This window comes from Leucopleurus acutus, assembly GCF_964270905.1.
Source record: "Leucopleurus acutus genome assembly, chromosome: 4".
NCBI classification, from domain to species: domain Eukaryota; kingdom Metazoa; phylum Chordata; class Mammalia; order Artiodactyla; family Delphinidae; genus Leucopleurus; species Leucopleurus acutus.
The window spans coordinates 154,160,457-154,177,962 of record NC_139146.1 but is presented as its reverse complement, the minus strand read 5'-3'; the positions used below and the strand labels follow the sequence as shown (position 1 = coordinate 154,177,962).

The 17,506-nt window shown below is 36.2% G+C and overlaps 1 protein-coding gene across 4 annotated transcripts in view; it reads left to right on the top strand.

The window, feature by feature from the left end:
- Positions 1–17,506, top strand: part of RAPGEF2 (Rap guanine nucleotide exchange factor 2) — a 241,738-nt gene that overhangs the window by 119,046 nt on the left and 105,186 nt on the right. For all 4 annotated transcript variants that reach the window (XM_082838707.1, XM_082838706.1, XM_082838708.1 and 1 more), the window contains 2 exons: positions 6,895–6,970; positions 8,841–9,008. In XM_082838707.1, the coding sequence (XP_082694833.1) occupies positions 6,895–6,970; positions 8,841–9,008 (244 nt within the window). The remainder of the gene's footprint in view (positions 1–6,894; positions 6,971–8,840; positions 9,009–17,506) is intronic.

Sequence of the window (17,506 nt, the reverse complement as noted above, 5' to 3'; positions counted from 1 at the left end):
GGAGGATGGTGGGTCATACATATTATAAGCACTTGGGGGCGTTTTCCTAAATAGAAATATTTGAGGGCTTTTGGTGGAGCACATTGGACTCTGGCATACTTTCAGGTGTGAAGCTGGAGAAAAAAATGCCAAGAGACCCTGTACTATATGATTTTCAAGTTTTTTCTCAGCTCTGACATTCAAGAAATGCATTTTGTTTTTTGCGGTGCGCGGGCCTCTCACTATTGTGGCCTCTCCCGTTGCGGAGCACAGGCTCCGGACGCACAGGCTCAGCGGCCATGGCTCACGGGCCCAGCCGCTCCGCGGCATGTGGGATCTTCCCGGACCGGGGCACGAACCCGCGGCCCCTGCATCGGCAGGCGTACTCTCAACCACTGCGCCACCAGGGAAGCCTGCATTTTGTTTTTGAGATGCAGTGTAGGCAGCAAATATGACATTCTTTTTTATTAAACTCATGGCGCTCGCTGTTCTGCCTGTTATCACAACTTTCTGTGTGGTCATCTTCCATGGAATACAAACTATTTAAGAATAGGGGCTATATTTAGTGAGCTTCTTGTAAGCTCTGTATTGATTACATAGTTCATGTTGATTCTGTAGTACGTGTCCAGTGAGTATTTGGAAGAGGGATAGGAAACAAAATTGTATGTGTGTGTGCATCTCTCTCTCTTTCTCCCTCTCTCTCCATATGCATGTGGACGCGGGGCAGGGAGACGCCCTCATTTATGACCAGGGATAAAATAAAAAATGGGATAATGCTGGATGAGAGGAAAATGTAGGTATAATTGACTCTTCAAAACTGATTTCAGGTTACCAGGGGGGAAGGGTGGGTGGGAGGGATAGACTGGGAGTTTGGGATTGACGCATTCACACTGCTATATATAAAATAGATAACCAACAAGGACCTACTGTATAGCACAGGGAACTCTGGTCAATATTCTGTAATAACCTAAATGGGAAAAGAATTTGAAAAAGAATAGATACATGTATATGTATGACTGAATCATTTGGCTGTACACCTGAAACTAACACAACATTGTAAATCAACTATACTCCACTATAAAATAAAAATTAAAAAAAACTGATTTCAGGTATTTCAGTAATATTTGTTTACCATCTCTTTGTATCTTCCTAGTTCTTTCACCCATGACCTCTATCACTTCATTGCTAAATTAGTGTAGAAAAAGGTTGGTTCCAAGTTAATCAATGGTATAGCTCAGTCATCAAACTTAACTCTTCCTTTGCCCCTAAGGTTGGTTCTTGTTTGGTCAAAGTGGAATTACTCCTTTTTCTTATTCAAGTCCTGAATTTTGCCAAAATACTCAAAAACCACTAAAACAAACACACAAATCTTCTTGATAAGTTTCTCTTATATACTTAAAAAAATGTGGATATGCGCATGTGTGTGCATAACGTAAAAGATGCCACTTTAACCATTTAAAGTGTAGGATTCAGTGGCATTAATTGCAGTCACACTGTGGTGCAACCATCATCACTACCTATTTCCACAACTTACGTTGCATAGCTCCAAACAGAAACTTTGTAACTTCGCATTTCCCTAACCCCTGGAAACCTCAGGTCTACTTTCTATCTTTATGAATCTACCTATTCTAGATACTTCACGTAAGTGGTATCTTACAATATTTGTCATTTTGTGACTGGCTCTTGCACTTAGCATAATGCTTTCAAGGCTTGTCCATGTTATAACATATATGAGAACTTCCATCCTTTTTATTGCTGGATAATATTCCATTGTATATATCACATTTTGTTTATCCACTCATCAGTTGACACTTGTGTTGTTTTCACCTTTTGGCTATTGCAAATAATGCTGCAGTGAAGTATCTGTTTGGGTCCATGTTTTTGATACTTTTCGGTATTTATCTAGGAGTAGAATTGCTGGGTCTTATATTAATTCTGTGTTTAACTTTTTGAGGACGTGCCCAACTCTTTTCCACAGTGACGGCACCATCTTACATTCTGAACAGCAAAATTCAAGGGTTCCAGCTTCTCTAAATCCGCTTCAACATTTTTTGCATTCTTTGCGTTTTTTTTTTTTTTTTTTTAATTATAGCCATCCTAATATCTCATTCACATCTAGTATCAGGTGTGATGTGGTATCTGGTTGTGTTTTTTGTTGTCTTTTTGTTTGTTTTGTTTTTATTTTGAGAAAGCACAGCAAGGATTTATTAAGCACTCTTGGGGGGAGAGTGGGCAACTTGGGTGGGTAGCTTCGTTGTGGTTTTGATTTACTTTTCCCTGATAACTAAGGATGTTGATACATATATCTTCTTTGGAGAAAGGTCTATTCAAGTCCTTTGCCTGTTTTTTAATTGGGTTGTCTTTTTGTTGTCGAGCTATAGGAGTTCTTCATGTATTCTGGATATTAAACCCTTCTCAGATATATGATTTGCAAATATTTTCTCCTGTTCTGTAGATTAACTTTTCAGTTTCTTGATAATGTCCTTCAATGCACCAAAGTTTTCAGTTTTGATGAAGTTCAGTTTATTTGTTTTTCCTTTTGCTGCTGGTGCTTTAGGTGTCATCTCTGGGTCCATTGTCAAATCCAAGGTAATGGTGATTTATCCCTTTTTTTTTCCCCCTAAGAGTTTTATGGGTTTTGGTTCTTTTATTTAGTCAGTGATCTGTTTTCAGTTAATTTTTGTGTGTCATGAGAGGTAGGGGTCCAACTTCATTCTTTTTCATGTGGAAATACAGTTGTCTCAGCACATTTGTTAAAGAGACTGTTCTTCCCCCATTGAATGAACTTGACCTTTGTCAAAATTAGCCATAGATATGGGTTTATTTCTGGGTTCTCAGTTTTATTTCATTGGTCCATATGTGTCTATCCTTATGCCACTACCACACTGGTTTGATTACTGCAGCTTTGTAGTAAGTTTTGAAATTAAAAGTGTGAGTTCACTAACTGTGTTGTTTTTCAAGATTGTTTTGGCTAATTAGGGCCCCTTGCAATTTCATATGAATGTGAAGATTGGTTTTTCCTTTTCTGCAAAAAATATTTTTGGGGGGATTTTGATGGGAATTGCACCGAATTTGTAGATCACTTTTTGTAGTCTCTTCTAAGACTTAATAATAAAAAAGAATGCATTTGATAGGACTAACTTCATTTCTGACAGTGGCACCAAGGAACATTTGGAGGAGAATTTAGGCAAATGGCTTTGGAACAATCTTTATCTATTTCTGACTTTTCTTAAAACCCTCAAGGATTGTAGGTGTACTTTTTAAGTTAACCAAGTTCTTATTTAATCTGTATCATTTCTACAGTTCCTTAAGTCATGGTTTTAGAAATTTAAATGGTACCAACTTTCAGCTGCTGTTAATAAGATTGAATGAAGTGTTCTTTCAATTTGTGCCTCTGGTTTCACAGAAAGCCCTTTGGCTACCCTTAATTTTTTTGGTGGAAACTTTTTAGCTTTGTGTTTTTCCCCTTAGAAACTTTTCTGGGACAGTGCTCTATTGTAGATTTATGTGGTTTTCTATAAGGGTATGTATAGTAATTTTCATTTTTAATTTCTCCTAGTGTGTCCATCCTTTTGAGGTGTATCTCTGTTTATTATTTGTTATTTATTACGTTAGCAGTTTACTGTGCTAATGCCTTGAAAGACTTCTAGTTTTCATTTGACTTTTAATTGAAACATGGGAACTCTTTGCTGTTTAATCTTTATCTTACACACTTTGTGCATTTGATCACTTTTCACATAGAATATTTCCTTGTGCAGGTTGGGTCCTTCCTGCTTTTTTATACGCACATAAAACTTTATAAAAATGGCTTGTACTTTATTCTTACTGGCTTTGTTTTGTGCTTTACTATCTAAACGTCTCTGTGTCATTTGTACACCTGAGGATTTCTCTCCACTTCTTCCTACTAAATCATCTAAAATATTTTAAAAATTTGGTCTTCATATCATCTGTGGGAGATCTTACCTGCTGTATGTCTCTATCCAGTTACCTTTTTTATCTCTAAAGTTTTCCAGGACTGTATTTTTAAATTTTTTTATGTGTTTATTTATTTTTCTTGGAGTATAGTTGCTGTACAGTGTTGTGTTAGTTTCTACTGTACAGCAAAGTGAATCAGCTATACGTATACATATAACCCCTCTTTTTTGGATTTCCTTCCCATTTAGGTCCCCCCAGAGCCTTGAGTCCAGGACTGTATTTTTAAAACAGTTTATTTATACAGAACTTGGTCAGAGATTTTTTAAAACTTAGTAAATAATGGTGTTTACTTACTTTTGTTTCTATATTTATTGTTTCAAAGAAGCAGAAGTATTTTGTGGGCTGAATGGGTTTCTAGGTGACGTTTTTCATTCCTCCCTGACCATTCCTACCTTACAGCTTCTGGTTTGTAAGCTAAGAGCCAAGGGACCTTGTCATTAGGCCCCAGCGAGTGCGTTCATGACTTGCGCCTTAGCTCTTCTGAGGCCACTCTTTCCTTCTGGGTTCTTGGCTGTGTTCGAAACAATGGATTTTTGGATAAATGAAATAATTTATTCTCCCTTGCTGGAGTGGGTTCTCTGTGCATTTGCCTTTTCCCCCTCAATGTATTCAAAGAATTAACCTGACGAGAGTCTATTTTTTCTCCTATGGTTCACATCTTTGTGATGGTCAGTAGAACCTGAGTCTTTTGGGGCTTCAAAGAGAGTTTTGTTAGGTTTTAGTGCAGCTCACTTTGCAAAAGGCATAGAGATATTTTTTGTAGCTCATCTTAGGGGATGCACACTTTTCATCCCTAAAGTAATAGTGTGAGTGCAACTAAATACATGAATATCTTCTCAGCCGTAAAGTTCTGTTGAACTAATGGCTGATGGGTAAGGGGTTTTACAGCCTTAATTCTGGAGTAGGGAGTGGTTGGTACTAGAATTAGGCATAAAATAAATAAATACCACATAGTTTATTCGTGTTGATGTCACTACTTTTGTTGCTAAAATTTGTGAGCAACTCAATTCTAGCAGTTTTTATTTTTTAAGTTGTCATCTGAACATTGTATGCATTATAGACGTTTGACTTTTTTTTTTTTTACAACATGAAATTTTAAAAAAGGAAAACCACTCGATCATTATGATTATGAAGCTTGTCTGGTTCTGTAATTTAATAAAATATGAAAAAACTTAGAGTCACATGATTTTCTTTAGATTTTAATGCTATTTTATTGAGTGATAAAACTTAAACATACAATATATGTTTTTACCTAGTCCTATAACAGGGTTCAATGGGCAATGATGGCATGAAACCTGCTATATATTTTACTAACACACTGAGATTATTTCTTAGTTTGTAGTGCATCATTAAATTATAAGCTTCATTGTAAAAACAAATTGCAAGTAGGTAGTTTCAAAAACCAGAAGCAAATTTTTGTGTGTGTTGAGAATTTTCCGCAACTTTAGTGGTTTTTAATTGTAAACTAAGAGGAGAATATGTAAAAATTTAGGTCATTTTAATTGCATGTGAAATAACATGACAAAGAAGATAAGATTATTTTATTTTTCTTGGTAGATTTTTTTCCACTTAAAAAAAGCACTTCAATATGTATGGTTGTGAGAATATGTATGTATGAATATTTTTTGAAGGATTTTTCAGATATGCTAAGTATGGTTCTTTTTGATTTTCATAGAAACAATTTTGGAGCAAGAAATGACTTCAGTGATGGCCTGGGCTCACCCGATAACCTTAAAAATGAGTACAGTTTAGACTATGAGGATGGTCAAGTTGGTTTGCTAGAGGTCACAGGCTGATAGAGTGAGAACGTTGACTTTCTTGTTCTCTTCATCTTACATGACTTTTTTTTTTCCCTAATCCAAGTTGGGTTCTAATATGTGAAACATTGTGTACTACCATGACATAGATAGAGAGAGTTATAAAAGGAATGAGAATGTCCATAGGAGCTGCTCAAATGTCTAATTGATTTGGGAAAAAAATGCTCGATAAAATAGCTCTTTGGAAGCGTTTTTTCCTCATATTTTTCTCAAAAATCATTAAAAATGATTACTGGGACTTCCCTGGCAGCCCAGTGGTTAAGACTCCGTACCTCCGCGTTTCCACTGCAGGGGCCGCGGGTTCGATCCCTGGTTGGGAAATTAAGATCCCCTGTGCTGCACGGTGTGGCCACAAAAATAAAGGGTGCTAAGATGTTGACTGGAGGGAAGGGAGGCCTTTTGGAGTAGTGAATGAGCAGAGGTAGGTGGTACGTTAGCAGAACAAGTCATGACTACTTAGAACTCTTCGTGGCTCTAGTTGGCATACAGCTATGCCAGAGAGAATAAATCTGCTCTAGTGGGTATTTCCACAGATGGGGCAGAGGTGCCGTGTCTGAGGTCGGCAGTGCAGTGTTCACGCGGAAAGGGGCTTTGGGAATGCATGTCCACTTAAGTCACTGTGTAGCTGAAAGCCCTGAGTTGAATACCTTTTCCTTAAACTGATTTTGAATAAGTTGATTTGAAAATTTAGAAAAATAACTACATTTTTAAGTGAAAGAAATGTTCAACCTAAGCAAATTAAGTTATAGAAGAGGATTATATGCATTTTATACTTCGGATATTTTTATAGTTTGCCACTGATCCAATTCCCACCCCTGTTAGAATATTCTAAATCTTCACCTGCCTGGGTGTGGTTTCAAACAGCCTAACCCAAAACACATTCATAATGGTTCTTCATTACTTACATTATGAATTCAAAAACGTTATATTGGAATTTTCCAGAAAAATATATCTGAGATTTAAAAATTTGAATGGTTCCTTGTCATTCTGTGTAATAATGGTTTGAGATAGCTCTTTCTTCAGTATATATTTTTTACAGTTGTTTTCTTCCTTGTTTTTATTCATCTGAAGGGTTAGCTTAAATTCATAATTTGTATTACTTAAATCTTTTTTTTCTTTCTAGTTTTGGCAAGCGTTCTGCAGGAAGCTTTAGGCGTGGCTGTGAATGCATTGTGTTAGAGCCTTCTGAAATGATTGTGGTAAGAATACTTCTGTGAAGACTTTTTTCCCTTAAAAAAAGTTATGAAATGAAAGTATTTTCACAAACTACTTATAGTAGTGTATTATATATTTCATAACTTTAGGTATATTTATTTCATAACTTTTTGAGTTTTAATTCATAATCATTATAATTATTTACGGGATTCAAATAATGAAAAAGAAAGTTTAAAAGGGTCACGTACCTAAATGTTTGGTGTTTGAACTTTATAAATCAGTCTATGAAAATGCCATTTAATTTAAACTTGGGGAGAATCTTGGAATTGCAGGATTTTAGCTCTCCAAATATTGGTTGGAATGAGTGAGATACTTTAAATGAGACACAGTGATATGTATTCAGGCAACAATTGACATAAGGAAATCAGTTCACTTCCTTTATCTAATTGAAAGAAATTTGGAGGACTTTTATGCTGGTTAAATACTCTGTTGAGATTTTTATCTCTTTTAAATTGAATAGTGTGATTTAAAAAATATATTGAGGGAAGACATATGCAAAACACATAACGTTAGAAGAGATATTAGCAACATAATTATTTTTACTGATGCTTGAAGAAAAGCCTGTCACATTCTTCCTTACTATATAAAAATGATTTTAAGATGGGACACTATGGACCCCTTAAAAAAATCAGCAACAAAAATAAGATTGGAGGGAGTGCCCAGTAGAGACATTCAGTTGGCTGATGTGCGTAATATTTCCCATCCAGCATCTCTCTGGGCAAGGAAACTTTTTGAATAAATGATGGCCTAAAATAGATGATGATGGAGGCTTTTTATTCATATTTAATAAAATATTTGGTAAATGCCTATACGTCTATTTTCAGAGGAGATGTAGGTTTTTTCCCTATGATGGAGGAGAGGAATTTGTCAGAAATGGGAACTTCCTCATCAAAGCTAGTGAAAACTTTTGGTAAAATTTCCCAAAATGTACTGTTAAGTGAGAAAGTGGCATGGTGGTGAGTAAAGATTTAGGAGTGGAAAAATGTAGGCAGATACGTTGGGCTTTCCAGCCACAGGTCTTGAAAAGCATTTTAGATATTCCCTCGAGATTTTGGTCTCTGTTACTGCTATTTTGTGTTGATCTGAGGGATTTTTGATCTCCAAAATTCCTTGAGGATTTTGTCCTTGTCCATATGATGCTAACTACTAGGTTTGTCAGTGTGAGAACCATCTTAGAATCTAAATACGCTTTTGTGAACAATACATCATGTAAGTGTGACGGGGACTAACCGAACGTAACTTTTCTTCAGTTAGTCCATTCATCACTTTCTAAATGTTTAAAATGAGGAAATTATGTTTTGAGAACAATGCTATTTATAATAAAAAAAAAAAGAAACTGAATCTGTAGAATGAAAGTAGGAAGAGAAGCCCTTAAGTAATCTACCAAAGTCATTCTGCCAGTAGTCGTGTCCGAGTCATTTGGGATTTGGGTGTTTTTTTTTTTTTTTTTTTTTAAACAGATTTACTTCATGAGAGTTTTTGTGCTTTAGGTAAGACAATGGGGCAGTTGCTTTCATAATGCATGGTGATGTATCCTGTGAGATCTTTCATTAATAAATCAGAACAAAGACTACTGAAAATATCCTTCCCTTTGAGACTGCAGGAAATTCAGGAGTTACCCATATTGTCCTAAGTGGAACTGAAAATGCCTCTTCTCTTTTATAAAGAAAAGTTAGTCAGAACCAGTTAGTTCTAGGGAAGTTCAGAAACATCTGAAGTCTGTCGAGATAGTTTGTCTACAAATGTCTTTGCACAGTGAATGAATGTAGACCATCCGTAAGTTTTATTCTGCATCTAATCTTAATATGGAACATGGTGTTTGAAGAAATGAAATCTTGGGGGATTTTATTTCAGGTAGACTATATGGATGAAAATGAAGAATATTTTCAGCGTCAAGCTTCTCATCGACAGTCTCGAAGGAGATTTAGAAAAATCAACCAGAAAGGGGAAAGACAAACGATTATTGACACTGTGGATCCTTATCCTGTGGGCAAACCACCTTTGCCTAGAGGCTATCATACGGTAAGTTACACAAGTATAATAATTATCTTTATAGCTTTTTGGTGGGAGTTTTGTGAAAGGGCATACCTTTTCCATTTTTGATGAATAATTCCTTTCTGTGGTATACTTATTCAAAGTGCAGATTTTTCTGGAAACACATAATATGACTAGTTTAAGGAGCATTGAAATAAGGTGTCAAAAGGCATTGTTTTTATTTCTTAACATGGTCTCTGAGGATCAGCTTTGTGGTGAGCATGTACAGTTGTAACTGGGATATTTTTAGGTTCTTATCTTAATCTAAAATGTTGCCCTTTCCCTCACCGTCCCTAGTGACAGGTATCATACCTGTTTTTTATTCAAAAGTTAGATATTTAAAAATTACCTATTATTTTCATACCATTGTGAGAATATTATCTGAGAATTTTTTGTTTTTAATATGATGCAGTGAGAGCATAATTTGAAATGATGCTTCTGTAAATCCCAGTGTAAAGATGGTCTGAAGCATTTCTAACAGGTTCAGAGGTCCTCTTTAATACTTTCACCACTTGATTGTCATTTATTTCGTAAATATTAGGTGAAGAAACTACTTCTTACGTTTGAGGAAACCGAGGCACAGATAATGATTGATTTGTACAAGACGCCAGCGTAGTCAGTTTGGGAGCCTTATTTTTCTCACTCATTTCTTTCTGCTCAGCTGTGCTGTGTCCATGTCCCCCGGTGGCCCACCCAGAATAGTGGCCAATTTTTTTGAGGATTTCTGTTTTCAAGAAGAAAGTAACTTGAATTCTTCCATATGTCATAATAAGGTCAAATATGGTTCATCTATACTTACAATACCATTAAATGAGCACTCATTCGTGAAATTAATTTTAAAATAAACATATGAAAAAATAAAAATAGGTAAACGACAACTATTTTACATTTCTTATTTGTTTGTCTTCCGGATCCTCTTCTTTCTTTTTGCAAATAAGTATAAATGCAAACCGCATGGGAAAATGTATATAGACTTAAAACTATGTACTTAATTTTCTGGTAACTTGGAGTGATGCATCTTATACCCGCACTTGATGTGTTCTATTTCTGAGAGCCCTTTGTATTTGAATATTCAAGCAGTTTTGGCCACCAGCTCTCAGCCTGCTCCTCTCACTGCCCATGCGCACAGTTTTAATTTCCCATGAATTTCATAGTTGAATCATTCCATTGAGCTCATTTGCAAAGGGTTGCTTTTTGCTCATCATAGAGTCAGCTTTGTTTGCCTGCTGCAGAGCCTTGGTATTTTTTTTTGAAAAAAACCTATGAAAGGTTTTTTGTTACCATTGTCTATACAAGAAGGTAGTATTTTTAGTGTCGGTGTAGCATCGTGGAAGAAGGAACTATGGATTAAAAATAGTTGTACACATTACTAGTACAACCTACTAATATTGTTAATACTCTTTCTGCTTTGGAATTATGTTTCCAAGTCAGATTCTACACCAAGACATTTAGCGGCAGTGTGGGTTACTAGAAATTTAGCGTTCAAGCTGATTGGTTTGATTTTCTAGTTATATTTGTCCCATTTAAGTTGGGGGGTGTCATTTTATAGTTATTTCTCGCTCCTATCCCCATGTTTTCCCCCTTTATGTAATACTTCACCCACCTCCCCTACATGACTCCCCCTTTTTAATCTGATTTTCTGGTAAATGTGTAGTTTTTAAAAATTATTCAAGATTCCTTTTTTTTAGTGGTTTTAAAAAATGTCTTACCTGGTCAACAGGTACTTTTATGAGGGGAAATTCAGTACTAGGGTGAAACATTTCACTTGCTCACTGATGGATCAGGTACCAGTTTGCTAATACGTGACATGGTGGTATTAATTTTTCTAAGTGAGTTCAGGTGGGCAACAAGTGTCATAATTCTAAATATTGAATCCCGTCTTTTCATGCAAATTGTGTTTTAATTTTATTTATATAATTATTATTTTGCCTAAGTACATGATTTTAACATGCGAAAACAACAAAATTAGCCCTAAGTCACATTTACTTATTCTGAGCAGAAATACTCCTTTTGCAAGAACCCTAGTAAGGTGGGAGCCAGGGTGAAAAGTTGGTTGAAAAGGTGCATGGTCCTACTTCACAGGCGACCTAAATGGTTGCAGGTGCATTTCAAGTGCATGGCTAAGGAACATAAAGGACATCATACATGTAGCCAGTGCTGTATGGTCATTCTTAACCTGATTTAACATGGTCTTCATTTTGGCAGATGTACTGTAGCATGTCTGATAATGTCATCTTTTCCTTTCCTCCTCTATGGCACTCATTTCATTCTGGCTCACAGGAGTGCACTAAATCTCAGGTATTGTGATTTGCGTGCGGTCTCCTAACACTAACCTCAGTTCATTTGTGAAGTTGCATTGTAACTAATGAGTTTATAATATTGATGTGTTTTGCTTCGTCTTGTTCTTTTGTATTTTGCCCTGATTTAGTAAAATCCCTTACAACTTTGAAACGGTCAGTGGTTTGGTTGATGTCACAGGCTGCTTTATTTGTGCAGACCTAGGGATAAATTGCTCACTTTCTTTGAAGAACGAATAAAAGTGCAGACTACGTATTTTTAAGAATGAGTGGAGCACAGTTCTTAACTAACCTGCTTTGCGCATAAAGAAATGGAGAGAGAAAGACAGGCAGATAGGCATCGTGGGTGTGTAACTGCTTTTTGTGTGAAAGTTTTATGGGAAATCCATTAGACATTTACATTTTAAAGGCTATAGGTGAAAGCTTTAAATTTCAGGAATCCCAGTGTGAGAGCATTTTGGGAGACCACTGGTAAAATTTTAGTCAGAATAAAGGCTTTGTCAAAAAGGAAATAAGAATTTACACTTCGCTTGCATTTTCTTATTTGCGCTTGATTTTTAACCAGATTTCATGCTTTTATTTCATTCTATATTTTAATTGAGGCCTATAATAATATCTTTGCTCATTTGTTTCATGCCAATATATGACTAATTTACGGTTTCAGCATTACTCGTTTGAAACTATGGGTCAAATTTGGGGTTATCAGGGAATTTGGAGTCAGGGAAGAAAAACTCATTTATCTCTGGAAACTAATTGGTTAAGTAACTAGTGAAATGTTATGGTTGTGTCTTCTTATTGCCCAGGAAAAAGATCATGAATAATTTAATTCACATTAGTAGAAGGCTCCTGTCAATGTAATGTCTTTGGCTATTACAGTAACCTCGCCTGAAAACACGAAATATTTGTATAACTTTTCAAATTAAAATAAGGCCATTGCTTTACGTTCTATACAATATAATGCATATTAAAATGTCACAGGGGACATAATAGCTGTATTTTATTTTAGAAGCGCTGCTAATTTTTCAGTGATGTGGTAAATCTAAAAAATGTTGCTAGTTTTTAAATTTGATAAGATTCTTGTAAAACTGTATAAAAATTTTTTAAATTGTGCCAGTGTTTTGAGCTTTTATCTAGTACATGTATACTTAAAACGTATATAACTTTAATATTTTAAAAGGTACACCGGTATGTAATTAGTCCTCTCGTTCAGTATGAGAAATGACAGGTTAGTCTAATTCCCATGTAGAAGTAGGAATTGAATTTAAAATGTGCACTGGGTTATGATGTATACCTTATGTACGCTTTTAAAAATTAGACGTGTTGCAGCAGTTTAAGACAGATGATAGTAATTTCTTCAGAAACACGAATACTCGCACAGTCCATGCAGAGTGCTTTCAGGTCACTTTTTCAAGGCAAGTGTGTGAGGTTTGCAGAGAATAAGCATTTTAAAATGCAGTGAGAAGGCAAGATTGGAGATGGCTTTCATTAGCATCTTCTTACATTTTGATGAGTTGGGTTGAGGCTGTGTTTAAGACTGCCAGAAAACAGGATGCGGCACGAATTTTCAGTCTTTGAGTGGGGAGAGGCAGGTGGCAGAGTCAGGTCCTGGCTAAGGTTCCCGGCGGAGGCTGGGGAATTCGGGGTCATTTCTAGACTGACTTGGGACTTTGGACAGGTTTACCTTGTCGACAGGCTCGGAATAGGGTGGGGGGGGGGGGAACCTGTTTATTTTACCCCTAATTACAGGCCCCGTCTGCATTGATGTGTAATTTATTCTAGAAGTTTGGGTGGGTAGGGAAATGTGAGTTCCATAATAAGAATGGAGAGGAGAGGGAGAGGACTTAAAAGGGAAGGAAGGGCCTTCTTACTTTCACCTGGATGCCGGGATGGGGAAGCTGGCACGTACCTGCGCATACCTGTTCTGTCATCTTTTTATTCCTTTTTTTTTTTTTTATGGGAAAAAGAAAAAAACAGCTCTGCTCTCTTCCTCGTTTAGAAAGTGTGAAAATTGTACAGAGATATTAGACTGAAGACTGAGGAAAAGTTGTCCCGTCTAAACTGTGGAGGTGATGTGTACCGACTGACGTTTCCTACTGTTGCAGCGTTCCAGGGCTGGTTGCATAATTAAAATGCTCTCCACTCTTTGAGGTTCCGATTGACTTCCCACCTCCACTCCTACTTACCCCCCAAAGTGTGGCTTTACTTTATACAAATTTGAATTAGGAGGATTCAAACACAATATAACATAAAACTTATTTATAAAGTTTCCAATCAGTGCAAACTTTTAATAAGGAGAACCCATCGGTCATAGAAAAAGGTATTTCCCACACATTCTGTTAGTAATCCTTTTCTACAATGGGAATATACACTTCAGGGCACCGTTTAATAATTATGTATTGAATTTTTCTGTAGGTCAGGCTTAGTTTAAAGTTCTTGGTGCAGGTGTACAAAAGAAACAAAAATACTGCATAAAAGTAAGTTAATATAATCTAAGTCAAATACAATGTAATATTATAAAAACATCATGGAATTAATTTTTTTATTATAGTCAGCGATAATACAATATCTTTAACGTAGCGCCAGTGTAATAAGGTTGATTCTTATATGAGGCGTATGAAAATGAGTCCTATTTTTAATAAGGTTATTCTTCATAATATAAGACAAGTACTATTTCTTCTAATGGTAATCATTCCTAAGTTATATATATCTTATATATCTCTGAATATAATCTATCACTTTTTTTTAAGTGATGGATTTGATTTAAGTTGGTTTCATCTTCAGTTAAGGACTTCTTAGTAGGTTAATTTCAAAAAAATTTAAATATTGAAACATGAAAAAATTACAGTGTTTGTGTGATTATGCACATTTATTTGACATTAGACTTTTTGACATGAGCTGTTGTTCTCGCATTAGAAATAGGCAATATTTTCCCTCATGTTACGGCTTTGCTTTGTCACTTATTCTTTACTTTTTCACTGAGCTCTTCCTACTTTAATCCAATATATGCTACTTAACAGTAAGAGCATGTGTTGTGTATCAGTGACTTGTGTGTCTACTAAATTTCCTAGAATATTAAGGTCTTAAGATTTTAACTTATAACAGTCAGTTCATATCCCACTTGACTAATTTATTCAGTGATGATATTTAAAATCTGTTTATGTGCATATACAGAAATTATTCAAGTATGGGGAAATTTCTTAATTATTTGAATATTTTTATTCTTCATCTTTCATCAGGCGTTTGTTTGCTTAATTAAATCTAAAGCCGTTGTCTTCAGTATGGTCCTCAGTCCCTCTCTGTGAATTAGAATAGGATGGAGTTTCAGAAAATCTGTGTATTCTGTTTCTTGTATCATAGAGGAAAGCTCAGTATTTTCATTTGTATGTTTTTATTATTTTAATGAATATTATTGAGCGCCCACCTTGTTTCAGGGCTGTGCCGGACTCCATGGCTGTAAAGGTCTACAGGACAGACAGAATCTGCCCCCATTGACTTTATGGCCTCGCACAAAAGACAGATAAATCGACGGCAGTTAAGATAGAGGGAAATCCAGGTACCTGGAGGCTCAAAAACCAGGCATCTTGAGGAATCCGACGTGGCTTCCTGAATGGCCTTACTGTCTTTGCTCAAAGGAAAATCTTCTTTAATCCAAGAAAGCCCAATAGAAATGTGAAAAAGAAATGAATTGGGAAGTAAAGAAGGGAAAGAGGGGATGTGGATAGACTGTGATAGGAGTGATAGATACAAACCTGCCCTCCCCACATTTTGGTAGATACTGTTGTATGCATGCCCCGAAGTCTTTATATTTGCATCAGAGAGTCTTTTAAAGAGACGTGACGAAAGTATCCTTTGCTTTTCATGCTTATTCTCAGCAGGTTTACTAGCCCCTCCTCACCTAGACCATGTTGCATTTTAAAATCCTGCAGAAAGCTTCCTGCGGAAAGGTCTTTGAACAATAGGTGGACATAAGAGCGTTGCATTCCTGGCAAAATGCAGCCTGTTAGAGCTGCTGCGGTGGTCTCTGTCTCCTTGCTTTGGGGGGACCATTTCTCTTTCTTGCAGTTATAATCAGGTATTTATGTTGATTTAATTTATACAGATTGAGAAATTACACCATAGAGCCTGTTTAGAAATTGAAATGTAAATCAGGAAATAGTGTAAAATATGAAATGATTAATCTCGTGCTATTAACAGCATGCATTGCAAATTCATGCAAGGCAGTTGAGAATAGTGTGCAGTGTGCTGTTTACACAAGTTTCAGCTTCTGTTAGAGGATGTCTATTTTTATATATGACATCATCGCTGCTGCAGAACTCCCGTGGCCACTGGGATTTACTGTTCTTTCATTCCATTCTGAAAGAAAGCTTGTATTGATGTCATAATTGGACCCATCTTTTGGTTGCACTTGGAAATTGAAAGTAATCGGGGTGTTGTGTAGCATGTCATGGCAATATTTCAAGCAATTTATTTGTCAGAAAGATCACTGCCACTTTGTCCTGCCTCTAACTGTGAACACTGGTGGCTCTCTCTGTGCCTGTTCATGTTTTAAATATATTTGGCTAAAATTTAACTTTTAGTCTCAATAGCAACAATCCTTTCATCTTCAGCCATTTCATTTCTTACGTGATTTTTCCTTTTCTTTTCTTTCCTTTTCTTTTCTTTTTTTTTTTTTTTTTTTTTTGCCATGAGATTTTGCAGTGCTACACACTGATTTGAAAAATGTCTCTTTTCTTTGGAAAAACCTACTTTGATATTCAGAGCTATTTCCTACCAGTGCTGAACTGACCTTTTTTACAATTAACTGATCCATTCTAAGTTGTCTGTTTTCACTATTTGAAACATTGGGTGACTAGAAATGTTCTCTTTTGATTTTGAATCCTGTGTTAAAACATTATTAACTTTGAAATACCTTTCTATTAGCTAGAAGATATTGTTGACCAACCTCTGGAAGAAACTCTAGCATGTGATTCGATGTATGGGTGTTAGGTTGACATCACTCACGAAAGGAAAATTTTAATGATTCATATTAAAATAATTTTTAAATGTCTACTAGATTTTGTACATATTTTTGTGTATAAATTTTCCTCCTTATCCTCTCAAAAAATTAGTCATTATCCGTATCTCAGTAGGAAGGTTTTTTTTCCCCTTCTTTTACAGAAACGAATTAAGAACAAACTACAGATTAAAAAAATAACAGGTTTATTGAGTTACAACTCACATGCCATACAGTTCACCTATTTAAAGTGCATAATTCAACTCTTCTTCTTTTCTTTAAAAACATATAACACTGAGACTTCCCTGGTGGCGCAGTGGTTAAGAATCCGCCTGCCAATGCAGAGGACACAGGTTCGAGCCCTGGTCCGGGAAGATCCCACGTGCCACGGAGCAACTAAGCCCGTGCGCCACAACTACTGTGCCTGTGCTCTAGAGCCCACGAGCCACAACTACTGAGCCCGCGTGCCACAGCTACTGAAGCCTGCACCTAGAGCCCGTGCTCCGCAACAAGAGAAGCCACCGCAGTGAGAAGCCCGCGCGCCGCAACGAAGAGTAGCCCCCGCTCACCACAACTAGAGAAAGCCGTCGCGGAGCAACGAAGACCCAATGCAGCCAAAAATAATAATAACAATAATAAATAAATAAATTTATTAAAAAAATATGTAACACTAAATGTACCATCTTAACCATTTTTAAGTATACAGTTCAGTAGCAGTAAGAATATCAGTAGTAATGACTGACTTGAACATACCCAGTTCACAGGTGTACCTCACAGCCTTTGTGATAGTTTAAATTACACATAGGCTGAAAAATAACTTTAAGATAGTTAGGAAAAAAAATAATTATAGAATCTATTGAAAAAAAAATAAAAGGCTTACTGAACAATTGTATTAGAGCAATTTCTTATGAACTTAGTATGGGGTCAGTAGCCTTTTATTTTTTCCTGTGTCTTCCTTTCTCACTTTCAAGTGGAATATTGGTGGTGGTTGGACGCGATGCAGAGTTTAGAACTGCTAGCCTAGAGGAGAAATGATGTGACCACAGAGTGGGCCGGATCTGAGCAATGAATCGCTAATTGGGATAAATGGCGGAGGAATTCCGAAGGGCAAGGTTTGAAGATGAAAAAGAAAGTATTCAGGCTGTCTTGACTTTTACTCAGATGTCTGTGAGGATGACAGTGATAATTGGTCACCT